Here is a 19,758-nt window from a genome sequence, read left to right as displayed (position 1 = left end):
GGCTCTTCTCCTCCCTGAGACCCTTCTGTAAGGGGATGTCCAGTTGCCTACAGATGGGCTTTGGGTCCCCATCCCGCTCTCCCCCTATTCACAATGATATGATTTTTTGTTCTTTGATGTCTGATACCTCATCCCTTCAACACCTCATGATCACACAGACTGGTGTGCTGCTTCCACGTGGGCTTTGTTGCTTCTGAGCTAGATGGCGGTTGTAGGTGTTTTTTGAAAATGAGAAGTAATACTGTGGCTTTAAGAAAACGGCATAATTCTTAAGTACATTTTTTTCCTGAAAATGAAAAGATCTTTAGAACTAGTGATTGCGATATTGCCATTGGTAAGTTTTTCAGTAAGAATAAATGAAGTCGTCGTTGTTAGGCACCTTCAGTCAATTCTGACTGATAGCGACTCATGTGCTCCCAGTACAACAGAGTGAAACTCTGCCTGGTCCCGCACCGTCTTCACAGTGGTGCCTACGTTTGAACCCATGGTTGCGCCCACTGTGCCAGTCCACCTTGTTGAGGGCCTTCCTCTTTTCGCTTCTCCTCTACTTCACCAAGCATGATGTCCTTCAGGATCGATCAGTCAAGGAGTGCCAGGACATGGTGTGGAAAGGGATCTTCGGTGACTTGGTTGGCGAAGAGGACAGCAAACTTGCCAGTGGCTGTCCGAAAGCTGCCTTAGCTCCTCGGGAATCCCCGGCTCTGAATGCGTAGAGGAATTCGGAGTAGGGAGACGAGAGTGGGAGGAGTTACCTTTAACCAACTCAAACATAACTGAACCTTCCCCTGAAAGGTTAGGCTTTCAATTGATGGCTTTATGAGGCGTTTTGAAACCTCAGAAACTAAAATAAATGTAGATACCTACCATTTAATTTAGAGGGCAGACACCTGCAATTTAGAAACATTAACCAAAATGAACGCGGAGAACAATTAAAGGAAATGAAAACAAGAAAATTCACAAAAAGAAGTGCTGTGATGATTACAGGGCATTGAAAAGGTTTCTTTTTTCACAAACACTGCACGCGAGTTGGTAAAGTGCTTTCTCAAGATGGTGCAGAATTCTGAAACTATATGTATGTTAGCATTGAACAAATAGCTCAACGTATTGTAGAAAAGGAGAGCCAGATTTCTTTCAGAAAAAGAAGTTACAAATGGGGAGATAATGTTAGAATGAAGTGAAATAAGATAACGAAATAAATACAGATGTGTATACATATATGAGCATGTCCCGGCCCGGCCCACTAAAGACCCGGAAGCAGTGACAACCCAGTAGTAACAAGCAGATCTAGTGCCAGACTCCAGATTGTAAATGTTATGTGCCAGTAAAAAGGAGCGAGGGCTCCTTGGAGAGACATGTGTTGTTAGGACTTCGGCCCAGAAAAGACCAGATGAGCCCGAAGCTAGAAAGCAACAAGGGTTAAATAGATAAAGCAAAGGCTGTGGCTGGTGTGTCCCAAGGGCCCAGGGGCTGACTTGGGGCGGGGTATGCAAAGCTGGAACCGGCTCAGCAGCACTAAAACCTGGGAGCATTGGAGAAGAACCCGAAGAATGACATTCCTTCCACCTGCTGCACTCAGTGCTGTACCAGGGGGTCTGCACCACACCATTGCATCACTCTGCCCAGTTTGAAGGAGATACCACCGCACCGCACCGTAGAGACTTGTAGGAGGAATGTCATTTTCTCATTTGACAGTGGCTCACACGTCTGACTCATGCCAGAACTGCACCAGGCCACGGGGTCTCCAGGTTTCGCTCTCCAAATCACACCTCTGATCCTGGGGCTCTGTCAGCCTGTTGTTTTGTCAGATGGCGGAGGAAGTGACAGCAAGCCTGCATGGTCTCAATTTCAGATGGGAGTCTAATTTTTCTTTTTAAAACCATGTAGAGCCTGTTGTTAGCATGTATGTAATTTTTAGAGGTAACAGTAACCAAATGGGTTGAGTTTTCTAAACCAAATTTTGTGAGGAGTCTTGGTCCTTTCTTCAGTTACACCTTGACATTTTTAGCCACTCATATTTGAAAATTTTTAGTAGCATTCGTAGAACCATATCAGGACTGATTTTTAAAATTTGTTTTCATTGCAGATGAAATTTTGGAATCCATAAGAGTTAAAAAAGGAGAAATTGATACTGCTCGAAGCCCCGAAGAAATGGAAAAGGACAAGACTGAGGCTGAGAATACCGACCCCAAAGATTCCGAGGAAAGCCGAGAGGAATTTGAAGACCAGGCCCTGGAAAAAGACGATGACCGAACACCAGATGATGAGACTGAACAAGGAAAATCTGAGGGTAAAAAAAATTCTTTGGTTAAATGTATATATATTTCTTAAGAGTTGTCCACAAAATCTCCAGTTCTACTTGCAAAACGACGAAAATTTGTATTGCAAGCAGCTACTTAATATTTGTATTTGTAAAAGGATCAGGCCACGTGTCTGTGTATCTTTCTCTTGCACACATTCTCTCACTCTTCCACACACCCTCTCAGCAGCCTGTGTAATCGTGCTAGTCAGGTTTATGTATTAGTAGGTTGACTGTAACCATATACCGTCTTTCTCTTTATTCCTTCTAGTAAGTTACACTTCACCTCTGAGATTTGTTCCTGCAAAAAGACTCTTTTTATGCCTGATGATGTGCTTTTGTATGTGGTAAAATGTAGTCCATTAAAAATATTAATTCTTTAATATAGCCAGCGATTATAATTCCTGGATTACCTACTGCGGTAGTATTCCTGAACGGAATTGCTTGGAAAGGACTATAATGCAAAATCAGGTGTTTGGGGGAACCTTCGTACTGAGTTAATGTGATCAACTGTGGCCGTTCAGCCTGAAGCCGTTTTCAAGAACATCTTTAAAGTTGTGTTGTGCATTTCACTGTAGAGCCAACAGAAGTTGGGGATAAAGGTAACTCTGTGGCAGCAAATCTTGGCGACGACACCACAAATGTTGCTTCAGAAGAGACTAGTCCCTGTGAAGGCAGGCGCCCCGAGGGGTGTCTCTCAGAGACCCATGATAGCAGCACCATGGCAGAGAAGAAAGTGGCATCTGAGCTCCCCCAGGATGTGCCAGGTACAGAGGGCAGCGTACCAAGGCCTCTGTAATGGGGGGACCCTTCCCTTTGGTAGTAAGAGCGGAATGTCACCCAAGCCTGTCGAGTGCGTGCCCATTCATGCTGCTTGCTCACCTGCCGGCCCTGGTTGCTCCGTTGTCACCTAACATTTGGACTTGATCCATGTTCTCGTAGCTAGTGCTCGAAACTCATCGTACTGGCCATGCATCCCAAAATCCATGTTAGCTGTTTTTGTGTCTTTTCTCATTAAGCCGTAGCGGCAGCCCTTTGGATTTTAAGTACTTATATTACTAATTGGTAATGGCTCCGTTTCTGAATGTTTTAACCCGTTCCATGTAGTAGTTACTAACAAATTAATTTTATGTCTGCATGGGTTTGTGTGATCCTTTACCACATTTCAGACCAGAATGTTATGTAGAAACCATTGTCGCAGAACATGTCTGCAAGGTGCTTGTCTATGTTGACATAGATATACAATCTAACCAGCCGTTTTATTTAAAGTATTTTAAAATTGAAATTATACTCCAAGTAAGTATACTTAGATGTGAAGAGTGTCATTATACTTGTCTTTCTCTCTCTTTTGAATGAAAAATAATTCTTCCATACAAGCATCATGTTTTGGTTTGCTTATAAAAGACACATTAGAAAATATAGGGGGACAAAATAAGAAATTAAACACTAGCTATCCCTCCCCAAATCCAGAATCGTGTCGTATTATCTTGATGTCAGTTTTCAAAGAACCTTTTCTGTGTCCATAAGAATATCACTTATTTTCAAACTTTCCTTTGCTACGTTTCATACAGAGAATGTAGTTGTGACGGGACTAAGACAGCATTCGTAGTTGGAAGACTTTCGTTCTTGGCCCCCTTCTGCTGTTATGTTCAGATCCTTTACTCTCTCAAGATCTCTTAAAATGTATTTGTTTATTTTCCCCAAGCTAGCAAGTTATGTGGCTGACAACACCGTAGGCTTTTAAGGTCCAGAAGAAGCACTGCGATAAACTGACCATGGTTAGACTCGCCATTAAACCAAAAGAGAAGTCTGGAAATTACAGTATCTGGTGAACTGAGTGAAGAAACAAAATGTTCCTAGCCTGGAAAAGAATAAATTGTTGTTGAAGGGTTCCCAAAACAAACTCACTGCCATAGTGACCCTGGGTTGAAACAGGATTGAAATGTCCTCTTGGGTTTTTGAGACTGTAACTCCTTACAGAAGTACAAAGACTGTCTTTTTCTCACAGAGCAGCTTGTAGTTTAAACTGCTGACCTTGTGGTGGGCAACCCAACTACAAACCACTGTGAGACCAGGGTTGAAAGGCGAGGGATGGAAATTATGCTGCTGTACACAAATACTTACAGAGCAGACTCAAAGGTGGAGATTAGAACTGGTTTTTCGAAATAAGAAGTATTATTTTTAAGTTAAAAAAGGAAATAGAAAAAAATGGTGAAGATGCTTTGACTAGATTTAAGCAAATTCTTTCTAATGAGAGCTGTTTGGGAAATAGAATTTGTGAATCCCCATGCATAAATGCACCATGAAACTCTTATGAGAGGTGATCTCGGGAGAGGAGAGCCTTCTGTTGAATGGATGGGAGGGAGGAAGCCAGAGAGCTGTCATTTGATTCTGTAATTAGATCCCTATTTAAAAAATTATTCTGTCTTCCATGTATTCACAAGTAAGTGCTTGAAAGTAGAGTACTGCCCCAAAATAATATGAAAAGATATCAGTTTTTATTGGGATCATGATTAAATTCTTAGTAAACAGTTAACTAGAAAATTCTTGGTCCTTTTAGATTGATCAGTGTGCCCAGAGCAAACCTCACTCTGGAGTCGGCTCGTGTGCTCTTCTTGTTTATATTTTCACTCCATTGCAGAACGGCATCTGTACGGTCAAAGTTGCCATTTTCACCACTGTTAAGTATACAATTTAGTGGCATTGCTTTATGCCCAATGATGCGTGGTCATCACTGTCCCCCCCAAACTTTTCATCGCCTTCCAAGAGAAATTCTGTGCTCATGAGGCAGTAACTCCCCCCTTCCACCTCTGCCCCAGGCACCCTAGTCTACTCTCTTACTCCGTGCATTCACCTGTCTCAGGTGCTTCATGGACGCAAAATCATAGCATGGTGGGGCTTCACAACGTTTGTGGGAAATTTCTATTACTGTTTAATTCCATTTTTCCACAAAACATTTTGGAGTCCCCTCACATTTACCTTTTGTTTATTTCACGTAGCATAGTTCTTTTAAGTTCTTCACATTGTGGCATGTATCAGGACTTTATTTGTCTTTATGGATGAGTGATACTCCATTTTATGGGAAGATTACGTTTTGTTCATCTCTGATGATCTGTCGCCCCTGCTTACGTTGTGAATGATCTGTGAGTACAAGTGTCTGTTTGAAAAGTCCCAGCTTTTCCGTTTGCTGGGTCATGTGATAGATCTATGTTTAACTTTTTGTAGGAACCGTGGCTGTTAAGTTTTTAAGCCCCGAGTAACCATGGGTAGATTGTTAGCAGACATTGCCTTTTAAGCTGTTTGTTAACTAGCATGTTCATTCCTCAGTCATGTTATTTGTTGTTTTGTTTTTGTTGTAATTTAAAGAAGAAACTTATAATATCTGAGATCCTTTGGAGTTAAACCTTGCAGTTCATATATATATTTTGGCAGAAGCTATGTCATGACAAAATTTAGATGAGAATCAGCCTAAAAAACAATGGTCTGTAGCTGGCTTCAAGTGGGGTGGGAACCATTGGCAGGGTTAGAGCCAAACTCTGTAAAATGCTGTCCCTGCAAGAACTTCAAACCTTGACCATTTAATAACTCAGACCTCTAAGACTGGGGACAGGGGAGGGCGGGGAGCAGAGAGGTAGAGTAGAAAGCTGACATTTCCAGACTTGTACCAGTGCTCTTTAGAGGCAAGGATGGCAAGAATTCATTTTATATACTTCAGACGTGTTGTCAGGAGAGACCGGTCACTGGAGAAGGACATGATGCTGGTAAAGCAGAGGGCAGTGAGAAAGAAGGCACTCCTCAGCGATGGATTGACAGCGGCTGCAAACAGTGGGCTCGGGTATAGGAAGGTGGGCGAGGATGGAGCAAGACAGGGCAGTGTTTCATTCAGTTCTGTATCAGAACCGACTCCATGGGACCTGACACCAGAAAAACTATGAAAGCTGTTTTTAGAACTTGATTAAACTTGTATCAGTTTTTAAACAGAATTTGAGTATTTTTCATAGATTTCTGGTCTTTACCATTTCCTTCCTAGTAATGTGTTTTTATGACTTCCCACAGTTTCTGTGATGACTCTGTTGTTGTTTCCTTCTGTGTAGAACGTGTAAGCTATCACTTTCCCTCTGTCTACCTCGATATAGCGCCATCCTTCTGTTTGCCAAGTTGTCGTCATCATGCAGGTCCAAATATTTTCTCATTGCCATTATTGTGTGTGTATTTTTTACCTGTAATTTACTTATAAATAGTTAATATCCAAACATTTAGAGATTTTCTAGTTGTCTTTTTGTTACTGGTTTCTAGAGTTTACTTCACTGTGGTCAGAGAATTCTGTTAATGATTTTTATCCTTTAAAACTTAGTGAACTTGTTTTATGGTCCAGTGCTTGGTCAGTGTTGATAAATGTTTCATGTGTGCTTGAAGAACATGTTTTCAGTGTGATCTGTAACGGAGGTCAGGGGGTTCACATGGTGGTCCTCATATCTACATGCCTATCTGCTCATCTCCTCAAATCTATTCGCCTATATGCTCATCTCAAATGTACACGCCTGTATGCTCATATCCTCAAATCTACACGCCTATATGCTCATCTCAAATCTACACGCCTGTATGCTCATCTCCTCAAATCTACAAGCCTATGTGCTCATCTCCTCAAATCTATACGCCTATATGCTCATCTCAGATATATATGCCTATATGCTCATCTCCTCAAATATACACGCCTATATGCTCATCTCCTCAAATCTACATGCCTGTATGCTCATCTCCTCAAATCTACATGCCTATATGCTCATCTCCTCAAATCTACATGCCTGTATGCTCATCTCCTCAAATCTACATGCCTGTATGCTCATCTCAAATCTACACGCGTATGTGCTCACTTTTTTTTTCTTCTTTGAGACATTTAAAAATGATTTCTGATTACTTGCTGTATAATTTACCCTTTCTCTTTTGTTTAGTGGGTCTTTTTGTTTTTTGTTTTGGCATTGTAAATTTTGAGGATATGTTATTAGATGTACCTTGTTCAATTAACATTTTTATCATGGTGAAAAGTCCCCTTATGTTGAACTAAACTATCTTTTTATTGTTGTTGATGCTTGTGTATTAAATATCTTTGAGGGAATAGAAGTCTTATGCTTAGTAACCTGAGAGTTACAATCACTTGCCTTCATTTAAGGATCCCTGGTGGTGTAGTTTTGCGATGGGTTGCTAACTGTAAGATCAGCAGTTTGAAACTACCAGCTGCTCCTCAGGAGAAAGATGGGACTTACTACTCCTGTGAAGAGTTACAGTCTCAGAAAATCAGGGACAATTCTACCCTGTCCTGTAGAGATGCTGTGAGCTGGTATCAACTGAAGGGCAGTGCGTTTGGTTTTTTGTTTTGTTTTTAATTCACTTACTTGGCTTTTTAATTATTGTAAAGAATGAAATAAACACCCAGGTAGCTATTGCCCAAAATGAACAGTTAGACTGTAGTTTGATGAACCACATGGAAGCATCTCAGTGGTCTTGTCCCTTGCCTTTTCTACCCAAAGTGACTGTCACCTTGAGTTCTGTGTTTGATAGTATCTTTTTGTTCTTGTTGATATTATCCTTTGTTTTCACAAGGAAAACCCAGACATGAGGCTCTTACTCTTGGAGGTCAAAGTAATGTATTACGACCTACTCCTCCATTATTTGGTTAATCTATATGATTTGGTTTTCTATACACTTCTACTTGAGTCATCTTAACTTACAGCAAGAGTTTTGTGTTGATAGTAAAACTTTGGGAGCGAGCGCCTTACATTGTTCATTTTATATTGTACGGTTGATAGAAGGTTGCATGTTGCTGGAGGTCTTTTGTATTGGCGGCATTACACTATTCTTCTGTGTCTATGATACCACAGTTTGTTTGTCTTCTACTGTTATATTTTAAAGCAAATTCCAGACATCATGTCTTATAAATCTCACCAACATCTCTGAAGAATATGAACATGTTCTTACGCATTGACGGTGCTTCAGTCCTTTTAATAAAATCTGTAATTCATTAATGCCATCTAATAACCATTCCTTATTCAAAAACTTCCAGTTGGCCTAAAGTCTTTAAAAAAATTTTTTTAAAGCAGTATTTGCTGTATTTGAAAGAAAACCAGTGTCCACACATGATGTGTGCCACACGTGATTCTAAAATCTGCATCCCTCAATCTAAGATCCTCTCCCTCCCCTGCTTTTCCACACATGCCATAAGTAGGTGTGTACATATGTATGTATGGCTGTAGAATAAACCCAGTCTTTCCTCCTCTGGCATGCCCCAGAACTCAGGATTTGTCTGTTTCCTTCCTTCATGGTATTGTTTTAGGTTTGTTTGTTTGTTTTGGAAGGCATTAATGAATTCAGATTCAACTTTGGGACAAGAACACTACCTAAGCAATGTGCAGGGCAGCATTCCATTTCTCATCACTCCAAAGGCTCAGCATGCCTGGCTGTTCCCCATTTTGGAATGCTGAGATTCATGGCCCCTCTGTTGTCATGTCCTTTACTCGGGTTGTCTTTTTGAAAGTAGCTCATATTCTGTTGAGTATCTACCCACCCCCCCACCCCCCAATCCATTTTCTTCCACTAACTTAAAGCCATTGGAATACTCTGCAACATAGCTTGAGCAGGAAACGGCCCACTAAATGTTTAATTTTGTCCCTTTAATGGTTACCTTTCAGAGTCAGTAATTGGTATTCCCATTATCTTTAATAGTAGCCCATGAGGTGTGAACTTCTCAGGAGAAAGCACCTGAGGAAGCATGGGTTTCTCTCTTTTTAAACTATTGGTTGGGACTCAAGAGCCCTAGACTTACATGTTTACCTTGGTTCGCTCCGTTGCAGTCGTCATTCATTTGGTTCATGTGTACCAGTAACCAACACCAAACGCTACCATCCAGTCAGTGTTGACACACTGTGAAGCCCTTATGGGTTTTCAAGACTGGAACTCTCCCATGGAGCTGCTGCTGGTAGTTTCAAATGGCTGACCAAGCGGATCATAGCCCAGTGCCTGACCACGACACCACCAGGACGCTAATGTTTACCAGCGGGTGGCTTTTTTGGTGGCTTTGTGTCCTTTTGCCTTGACTTCCATTGTCTTCGTTCCTTTGCCTTCCAGCAAAATAAACTGTCTGAAAGTTGTCTGTCTGTTTCCTGCCCCAGACCTGGGTGAACTCATTTCCTCCCAGAAGCTTTGATGCTGTTTGTCCTGGGAATGCTTTTTAGAGACCACAGTCTGGACCCAGGGCGACTCATTGCTAGGGGACTCCGCTTGCCCCTCGGCTTTTTCGTGAGTAGAGCTAGGATTTACGTACTTGCTAAAGGAGGACGATCCTGAGTCTCTATTGACATCGCAAATTCAGACTGAGGATTACACATTTCCCTGGTTTCACACTTAGATGTGTCCTTCCTCTTACTCCGAGACCCTTAGTTCCGGCCCATATTGACCCAATAAGACACGGTGGATCTGCCCTCTAGGGTTTCCAAGGCTATGATTTTTTGCAAAAGCAGAGCCCCACATCTTTCTCCCATGGCAATTTGGTATGTGGTTTATCCAGTTACAGGATCAGCAAATCCTGGTATACGTGAATAATTATTAGTATCTGATTATGATGATGCTGGTGAAATGGCCTTGGCCTTGGTGGCACAGTGGTTACAAGGTTACATTGGGCAGCCCTTGAAACCACCAGCAGCTCACAGGCGAAAGTGAGTCTTTGTCGTCCCACAAGGAGTTGCCGTCCTGAAGCCCCCGGGAGGCAGTTCTACTCTGTCCTACAGGGTCACTATGAGTCACCAATCAAACTTGGTGGCAGTGAATGAGTAACTTCATAATAGCAATATTGCTGTTGACAGCAAGACTACTACTAAATGGCATTTCATATTTTTTTGCCAGCTCTTTATGCTGTATTTTCAGCAAGAATGTAGTCAAAAAACAATTCCATGCTTACTTAAAATCATTCTTTTTTCTCTATATGGTTATGCCAGCAACTTGTAATAATACAGTAATATTCTTTGGTCTTCATTTGTTTTCAATTTTTGGAGTTGAAGTTCTAACTTGAATTTTCTTGAAAGTGTAAAGTATTTACATGATTCCAAAGCCAAAATGATGTCACCAGATCTATTCAGAAAACTTACCGCTATCCCTCAATCCCTCTGTAGCCATTTCCTTCCCACCCCTCCTGTCCCTTAGCTGTCTAGCTGTCCTTATTCATGTTTAGACCATTACGTACACAGTAGATTGTTTGTAAAAAACAACAGCTAAGTGTGTCCATAAATTTGTACTACCCCCCTTCTTGCACAACACCAGCACACTAACTGGAACTATTACCCTGTACTGGGTACGTTTCTTGGTGCACTTGGTCGTGAAGACCCTTTCGCATCTCGTGGGGATTACTGTATATACTCGGGTATAAACCGGGTTTCCCCAGCACATTTTTAATGCAGTTTTTGTGGTAAAATTGGGTACCAGGTAAAGAAGCAGTGGCACGGTCAGATAAGCATTGGACTGCTAACTGCAACGTCAGTAGTTCAGACCCACTTGCCACTCAGTTGGAAAAAGCTGAAGTTTTAGTTGCAAAACAAACAAACAAAAAAATTGGGGACCTCGGCTGATATTCGATTCGACTTAACACTCGAGTATATACGGTATCCTGCATGGCAATCATTGTGTGTCTCCTCTTTGAGCCAACCATTCCCTTATTGATGGACAGCGTACTTGTTTCTGGCCTCTGTCGGTTGTAAATAATGCTGCCGTGAATAGCTCTGTAGAGCTCTTCTTTTGCCAATTTACATCGGGATAGATTTCCAGGTGTCGGAGTGGAGGTTCAGGGTAAGTGCATTTGTAATTTTTCTAGATTCTGTCAGTTCCCTTTTATTCACGTTGAACTGTTTTGCGTTCCCACTGTCGCTGTGTGGGAGTGTTGCACCCCCACTGCCTCTCGGCCCGAGTGCCTTGCCACTCTTGGTTCTGGCCAGTCTGATGGCTGAGTGGTTTCTGGATTTTGTTTCCTTTTGCATTTCTCTTGGTTTGAATGAAGTAAGCACCTCTCCATATGCGTAAAGGCTCGTCTGCATTTGGTGTGTATGCTTGGTATTGTTCATGTCGTGTTCCATTTTTATATTGGGTTTTGGGTTTTTCCCCCTCAAAACCTTTTTTTTAAAGGAACTCATGGTGCATTCTAACAGCCTTTGTAATACAGTGTCAACCATTTTTTAATGTTGGTGTTGGCAAGTGATTTAACGAATATCTTGTTAGTGGCAAGAACAATCCAGGTGGTGGCTTGACTTCTGACTCATGGTAAAGTCTTAGGTGTTGTTTGTACCAGTGCTAGTTGAGATAGACTTCCAGTCCTCGTGCTCTGTAAAGGGAACCCTTTCTCTTTGCAAGCCAGCAATATTTTAGATAGAGAGCTGCAAAAGCAAACACTTCTGTTCAGTTCTATTTCTAATACTGTTGGAAGACTTTTGAACAACTTCAGACCTTGAGAGATTATCTCAGTGGGAGCACTTCTGCAACCGTCCCTGCACACTCAGATGAACAGTGTGACGTCTTCAGCCGTGGGCCGTCTATAAAATAGCAAGGGCCTGTGTTAATAGACGAGAGATTTTGAAAAAAATAACTCAGGGTATTGCCAGGAGATTTCTTCATATATTCCATTGTTCATACATAAGCAGGTTTTTAAAAAAAATCTTGCATTGTATTGAAATCATAAAACAATGAGACTTTTTTTCCCCCTGACAGTTAATTACTCTTGATGTCATTTCCAATGTAAACATCAGGTATTCTATTTTTCTAGAAGAACCTAACAAGACCAGTGACAGTAGTAACACTGTTGCTACCACTGCCTCCATCCAGCCTAACCTGGAGCACAGTAACAGCAGCAGTGAGCTCAGTGCTGCCCCGAGCGACTCTGCTAAGGCAGCTGATGAGCCTGAAACCGGAGAAAGAGAGTCTCACACACCTGTCTCTCTCCCAGAAGAGATAGGTAAGAGCACACTTCATCTATTCAAGGGAGCTTTGAACTGTTTTTCTTTTTTAATAATTAAGTTTGGTAGGGTGGGGACAATTGTTATTTTCCCCCCTTTTCTTTCTTTTTTTAAAAATACTATGAGCACTTCACACTCATTGTTTTTGTTTAAATATCTCCCCAAAGGTCACTACCATGTCATCAGATTAGCTCGTTTCTCCGGGCAGTTACATTCATGCATGTACATTCCACCCCCTACCTCCCAGCCCCCATCTTATAGAAACCCTTTTTTATAAGCATCGGTGGGATCATTTTGCATGCACTCGTCTGCTTCGTGCTATGCTCCCTCAGCGACGCTAGGTGATCTTGCCGTGTCATCAGTTGGAGTTCTTTTGAACCACTGCATGGTACTCCACCACAAGGCAGAAGCATAACTCACCTGGCTCCTTCTCTGTTAATGAACCTTTGGGCTGCTTTTCCATTACTACAAACAATGGTGCTTTTTAACACCCCGAACACATCTCTCTGTTTACTGGTGCAAGTATTTCTGGCAGGATAGGACGGGGAAGTGGAATTGCTGGGTCAAATGGTAGGTACCGTTGAAAACACGATGGCAACCTCTGAATGGTACATCCAACAGGATTATTTATACCAATTGCTTGCCCACTGACCTACTTTTCCATTGACTGACTTACATTCGACAGCATCCATCTCTTACATGCTTGTGAGTAAAAATCTATTTTAAAACATGAGCTGCTTGTTTATGAATGGGGTAGGCTGCTATTCACGTATATGCCGAACTATCTGTCAACGACTTGTCATATCGTTTGCCTATTTTCTCACTGAGTTCTGGTATTTTTCATAATGCGGTGTGCATTATGGCTATTAATCTTCAGCTTTTACATAGACAGAAGGGGACCTCAGAAGGTCTGTGGCAACATGGAATCATCTTTTAGTTCCCCTTTTCTATAAACTTTTTGGAGCCCCCCTTTATCTTTTTTAAATATATAGTAAACTTGTGAGTTTGATGTCGGACATATTTTTCATGCAGTCATTGCTTGTCTAACTCCTTATGTGTTGTCTTATAGAGAAACCTTTTTATAATTTAATCATTCTTTTTCTTTAGCGTTTCAAGATTTTGTGTCTGGAAAACAACCCCTATCCAGAAATACAATATATTTTACTGCCATTCTTATAAGACTTATTTTACTTGTTTTCAATTCAGCTGGAGTATAATTGTGCATGTGATATAAGGTAAAAATCTGTTTTAGTTAGAAGTGACCAAGACAGCATAAAGTAACTATGTGACAAGGGGATGTGCAAACCCTCCTGACACTGTGGCGTTTAAGCCAGCAGCAGTCATCATTCGATTCTGGTATCAAAGCTCTGTTTCCCTCACTTTCTCGCTCACCTTTTGGGCGGGGGGTGGGGGGTGGGGTGGGGTGCTACCCATGGGCACGCATGCATGTGTATGTTAACTCTCTCCTAAGACAGACAGGCTTTTACCAAGTGGCAGGGAAGGTGGCACCAGTAGTTTGTATCCCACGGTGTGTGACCCAAAGGTAAGGCTCCTATTCCTGCTTCCAATCAGCAGTCTTTGAGGAAAGAGTTGGAGCGGCCTATCTTGGATCATATCGTCCCCACTCCTGTGGCCAGGGCAGGCATGGTATTATGATTGATGGCTCCAAAGTGGAGCCAGGTAGGAAGGGCTTTTCCTAAGCAAGAAGGCTGCTGCAAAGAGGAAAAGCGGTGTAGCCCCAGCCCCAGCCTTCGGCAGCTCCACACATGCATGTGTGCTCGGCATTTGTTCCCATCCATCCAATACATGAGTGTTTTTGTGATCTCACCCACAACTGAAGACTTACCTAAAACCTTTCTCCAAATTCTATGTGGTAACTGTACATTCATGGAAAAGTGGAGTTAAAAGATAATGGAATTTTCCCAGACCTTTTCGAAGCACCCATGTATTTGGAGGCATGTCTAGGGTTCCTGTGTGTTGTACCTCAATTACTTGTGGTGCGTTCTGGAGGGCCCTCATCTTTAGTTCATCTCCAGGAGCCAAAGTGAAAGTTTAACCAGTGGTGACAGTTATCACCTGCTAGTGGGGAGTGCCCTCTGCTCCATCTGGTGTCTCCTGGTTGGAGAAGGGCCATTGGTGAGAGTGGAGAAGGGGACAGAAGAGCCAGGCTCAGATGACGGCCAAGCACCTGTTTCGAATGTGTGTTGCTCTCCACAGTGCTAGCAAGGATCCTTGTTCCTACATGAAACCTTTTGGGAGGGCTCACTGTGCCTCCTTCAGGATTCCCATTCCTGGGCTTTGATCCATACTTTTTTCTACTCTGGTACACCTTCATTTTATGAATTTGGGTTGACCCTGACTGGACCAGTTCAAAGCTCCTGGGCTGGGGTTAGCAGGCCAACCACACCATGTTCCTTGTCCTTGAGGAATTACAGCCTTGATCCGCAGTGTCTGTTTGGACCTGCGGTCTCAGCCCTGTTCTCTTTCTCTGCCTGCGTCACATGTTTTTTCCCTGAGGAAGAATTTCCTGCCTCTGTGCTCTTATTTGAACTTAAAAACTCCAAACTCTTTTCCACGGAGCCCATCTCAACTCCTGGTGACCCCATGTGTGGTAGGGCAGAACTGTGGTCCATTGGATTTTCGAGGACAGACTTTTTGGAAGCAAAACTCCAGGCCTTTCTTCTGAAACACTTTTGGGTAGACTCGAACCACCAACCTTTTACTTAAACCAGCCTACATACAGTTCTTACCGTTTCATGCCTTTACACTTCTCAAGTGGCAGAGGATTAATTGTCAGCCATATTGGATTGTTGTCTGAAAACAACAAGTATTATGTTTTTAAAGCTCTGTGTCACACCCTTTCTGCCCCCAGGAAGTCCAGCCTAGTCCAAAAGTTGCCTCTCATGTCCTTATTGTAGAACTTTATCGGTGGTTCCACGCAGGAGCCACCAGAGTTCGCCTCCTGGCATTGGACTAGACTATCCTGGCCTGACCCCCAAGAAGACTGCCGGTGTTCTGCACAGCCAGCTGCCTTGCAGTGCGTTGAACTTCAGAGGCCGCTAGTTTCCCGGTCTCCATCTTCCTGCCCCATCTTGAACTCATCAGTGCCATATTTGAGGGTCACAATCTTAAAAGACTTTACTGGATTATTTAGAATTTATTGATTTCAAGTGCCAAAAAAGCCCTCTCAAACTTGCTCAAAACAGAAAGCTACTGTCTCGTGCATCCAGGACTTTTCCAGGTAGTTCCAGCCTCAGGTGCATTGGTGGATTCAGGGAAGCAGACAGCAGATCCATATCTTCTCCCCCGTTTTCCTTTCTGTGGTAGGCTTTTGGCCTGTAGTTAGTACAGGTTTCTTCTACGCTGTGGGAGTGAAGTAGCCAACCCTTCCTTCATACCTGCTGCTGTTCACTCACACAAGTCGGAGCACCTCAAGGGGCTGCATAGCCAGGGGAGGGCTCAGTCTGGCCGAGCTCAGCTGCATTGCCCCACTCCACAGGGGCAGGCTTGATTGGCAGCCGATGGAGGTGGGTGAAAGCATCTTCCTTAAGGAAAGAAAAAAGTGTTGAACAGAAAAGGAAAAAAATATATTAGCAAATAGTTTGTGTACTCAATGAGCTTAACTTTGGGTTTGGTTCCAAATTGATCAGGCAGTTTTCCCAGTCCTATATTCCTTCTCTACTTATTTAAAGTACCATCTTTATGCATACAAGGGGGCTTTTAAAAGTTTTGGGAAAATAGGGGGTTAAATGATGACGGAATTTTCCCACAAGCTTTGTGAAGCACCTCCACCCTGTGCCTGCATAATACATTCTGTTTGTCCTTTACTTTGCTAATACCATATTGTCTTAATGTTTTTAAGTCAGGTCTTGTTCCATCTGCCCAACAGAGAATGGACAGTGCTTCGCTAACTTTGAAAGTGTATAGAAATATTTATCTCAAAAAAAGAAAAAAAAAAGAAATTTATCTCAAATGAGATTCATGGGTATAAAGAGCAGAACTTGCTCTTGGACAGTTAAGTCTGTCACTTTTCAAAATTAAATCACTTTGAAAACGTGATAGGTCTTGATTAGACTTAAGCTAATTCAGTTGGTTTTTAAATGAATAAGCAAATATAATGATCTAGAGTCCCTAGGGAGAAATTCATATGGCATTTATGTTGATAAGCCTTAATCTGTTAGGTACTTACACAGAATTTCAGTGGAAATCTTGCCAAAGTTCATTATAACCTTCTGTTGAATGCATAAGCAATATTTTATTAATATGCATATTGAGTCACTGTCTTTCTTATTTATGAGTCTGCACCAGCCCCCTCCCATTTTTAAAATCAGTGAACCCTGAAGCCAGATAATCCAGCCTGTTTGAATTATCTGCCCAATAACAAATGACTGACAGTGCCATTCTGACATGCTCTCTTGTAAGTGCTGTCCTTTTAAAGCACTTAGGGATGAATGACCTTCAGTTTGACTGTTGAAGGACTTTTCCCCCCTTTAACTTTCGGGACCTTAGCGGTGCACTGGATCAATAAGTTGGTGTTGTTTATGATTCACTCACCCTCAGCAATGACTGTGTGGCTTTTCCATGTGGGGATAGGTGATTGCAAATCTGAGAAGTCAAATGGCGAGAGAAGTGAGTCCCCTGGAGCTGGTAGCGGTGGATCCGGCTCAACTCGAATTATCACCAGGTTACGGAATCCAGACAGCAAACTGAGCCAACTGAAAAGTCAGCAAGTGGCAGCTGCAGCTCACGAAGCAAATAAGTTATTTAAGGAAGGCAAAGAGGTGTGTGCTTTCTGTTCAAAAATCTCGTCTGAAATGTGAAATCATTTTAATACCCATGCCTTAAAAGCAGGTAGGTAGCTTGTAGTCCTGTTTTGAATGTTGGCAGCCTTACTTCCAAGCAGAGAAGAGGTAACCAGATTAAAGTTAGGTTTGTATTAAAAGTGCAGTGGGAGGTCTACTTCCTTGCTGCACGGGTCAGTTTTGCACCTTGTTTTCAGCATATGCATGAGTGGGTGGGGGTGACTTTCTTAAAGACTTGCAGATGATTGAAGGTGCAGTTCTAGCTGTCCTCACTTCAGTTACCCTGCAGCTAAAGGAGGAAGCCTCCAGAGCGTAGAAGAGAGCTTCCTCTCTGCCCCACCCCAGCTAGCCAGGGTGGCAGAACTGTGGCTACATCTGTGACCCCCAGACTGGAGGATTAGCAACAAAGTAGATACACAAGAATATACAAGGTTTGGGGGTTTTTTTAAGTCACAGTGACTTTCTTTAGAATGCGACCCCTGGTAAGAAGGCATTTTTCGTAGCAACACAGTCGGTGGTGGTTCGGGAGGTGCCTTGAGTCCGTTCCGGCTCACGGCGACCCGTGGACAACAGAGTAAAGCACTGCTCGGCTCCCGAAATAATGCTTCACCTGGCAGGAGGGGCAGGACTCTGTGTTCTTGGCCGAGCAAGCTTACTGAATTAGACTTCAGGTTCTTGACAGCTCCTTGAGGTCCACTGTTGCTGTCCCGGGGCATTAATGGGCTGGGGTCTCGGAATTGGGAGGATTCTTTTAAAGTACTCAAAGCCGGAATGATAAAAGGAGCAGAAGAACGGGTATCTTTAGGAATCTATCTTTTGGGGGAGTGATCTGTAATGCCCTTCCTTTAAACTCGAACGCACGTTTGTAAGTTTGAAGTGTTGATGAGTAAAGGAAGCACGCAGCTTCCTGACGGTATTTGAGATGCAGGAAAGAAAGAACTTACTAGTGCCTTGCGTTATTGTTAACAGACACTTAATAAACATTCGTTTCCTAGCCCCTTGCTGGCATATCTTAAACAATTAGCTCAAACTTCAAAAGTCCAGCCATAAGATATATCTTGTGGTCCTTGTTTGGAATGATTTAATTACAAAGTGCTAGGAGACATCACATCTTGGAGAGGAATAACGGAATCTCATTTTCTCGGTCAGGTTCTGGTAGTTAACTCTCAAGGAGAAGTCTCCCGGTTGAGCACCAAGAAGGATGTGGTCATGAAAGGAAGTATCCACAACTATTTCAAATTAGGTCAAGAAGGGAAATACCGCGTCTACCACAATCAGTATTCCACCAACTCGTTTGCTTTGAACAAGCACCAGCACAGAGAAGATCACGATAAGAGAAGGCACCTGGCACACAAGTTCTGCCTGACTCCCGCTGGAGAGTTCAAGTGGAACGGCTCTGTCCATGGGTCCAAAGTTCTTACCATATCCACCCTGAGACTGACCATCACCCAGCTAGAAAACAACATCCCCTCGTCCTTTCTGCACCCTAATTGGGCTTCACACAGGTAAAGGGAACGGAGGGCGATTTACCGCTGCTAAGCCTGCTAGATAGTTGTGAAATGCTTATCGGCAGGAAGCGCCCTTCCAAGTGCCGTTACCAATGAATTGAGCGGCTCACTCACTGCCGTGGGGTCAACTCCAACTCGGCTCTACCCTATGGGACAGAGTGGAACTGCCCAGTGTGTTTCAGAGACTCTACATCTTTACAGGCCTTGTCTGTCTCCCACGGAGCAGCTGGTAGCTTCAGACTGCTGACCGTGGGACTGGCAGCACAGTGCATCACAAAAACGTGCAGAAATCCGCAGCTTGCACATACTGAGCCCACACAGCATTTACGAGATTTGCAGGAGGCAGCCTTTATCCATGCAATCTAGTGGAGACCAGAGAGAGTTCCAGAACATGGTTGAAGGTCTAAGGAGTTGGAGCATTAAAATGACTTCTAGAACTTCTACCACCAGTTGCTCCTCAAGAGGAAGACGGGCTTTCAACTCCCAGAAAGAGTTGCCATCTCGGAAACTCACCTGGGCCAGCCCTACCCTGTTCTGTAGGGTTGCTGCGAGTCGGCATCAGCTCGAAGGCAGGGGCTTTGGTTTGGTTTGGGACTTCTTCCCACCTCCACAGTCTCATTCTGTGAGCAACTGAACAGCAATGGTCTTTCCAGACTCAGACTCCCTGCCATCAAGTTGGTTCAGACTCAATCACGACACCACCAGGGCTCTTGGTATCTGAGTGCCCCACTGGATCTGCTGTAGGAGAGATGCCATTGTAAAATAATGGAATTTTCCCACGAACCTTTTGAAACCCCATAGATATGTCTTATAAGATGGCATTATCTTAAATGGCAACCATTGTGCTCTTGACTTCAGATCAACTCAGTGAAATCATTTCCTTCTTGTCTTCTGAAATAAGGGCAAATTGGATAAAGGCGGTTCAGATGTGCAGCAAACCGAGAGAATTTGCATTAGCGCTTGCAATTTTGGAGTGTGCCGTCAAACCAGTTGTGATGCTGCCGATATGGCGGGAATCGTTAGGCCACACCAGGTAAGTGAATTCTGAGCCGTGTGAGTGACGGATAGTGAGATTTCTTTAGGGAAATACTGATGAAAGTTGATGTAAGTGAGAGGCCATATGAATGCCGGCCTCCTCCTCCTCCTCCTCCTCCTCCTCCTCC

The 19,758-nt window shown here is 43.1% G+C and overlaps 1 protein-coding gene across 1 annotated transcript in view; it reads left to right on the top strand.

The window, feature by feature from the left end:
• The window catches only part of BPTF (bromodomain PHD finger transcription factor), a 136,743-nt gene that overhangs the window by 69,322 nt on the left and 47,663 nt on the right, over nt 1-19,758 (top strand). Inside the window, exons 6-11 of the mRNA XM_013005820.1 lie at nt 2,084-2,287; nt 2,875-3,063; nt 12,096-12,284; nt 16,879-17,066; nt 18,237-18,592; nt 19,497-19,628. Coding sequence (XP_012861274.1) covers nt 2,084-2,287; nt 2,875-3,063; nt 12,096-12,284; nt 16,879-17,066; nt 18,237-18,592; nt 19,497-19,628 — 1,258 coding nt within the window. The remainder of the gene's footprint in view (nt 1-2,083; nt 2,288-2,874; nt 3,064-12,095; nt 12,285-16,878; nt 17,067-18,236; nt 18,593-19,496; nt 19,629-19,758) is intronic.

The sequence above is a fragment of the Echinops telfairi genome, unplaced genomic scaffold, assembly GCF_000313985.2.
Source record: "Echinops telfairi isolate 266 unplaced genomic scaffold, ASM31398v2 ScPeMD7_7458;HRSCAF=8496, whole genome shotgun sequence".
Taxonomy (NCBI): Eukaryota; Metazoa; Chordata; class Mammalia; order Afrosoricida; family Tenrecidae; genus Echinops; species Echinops telfairi.
Note: the sequence above shows the minus strand (reverse complement) of the source record. Positions and strands in the feature narration are given on the sequence as shown.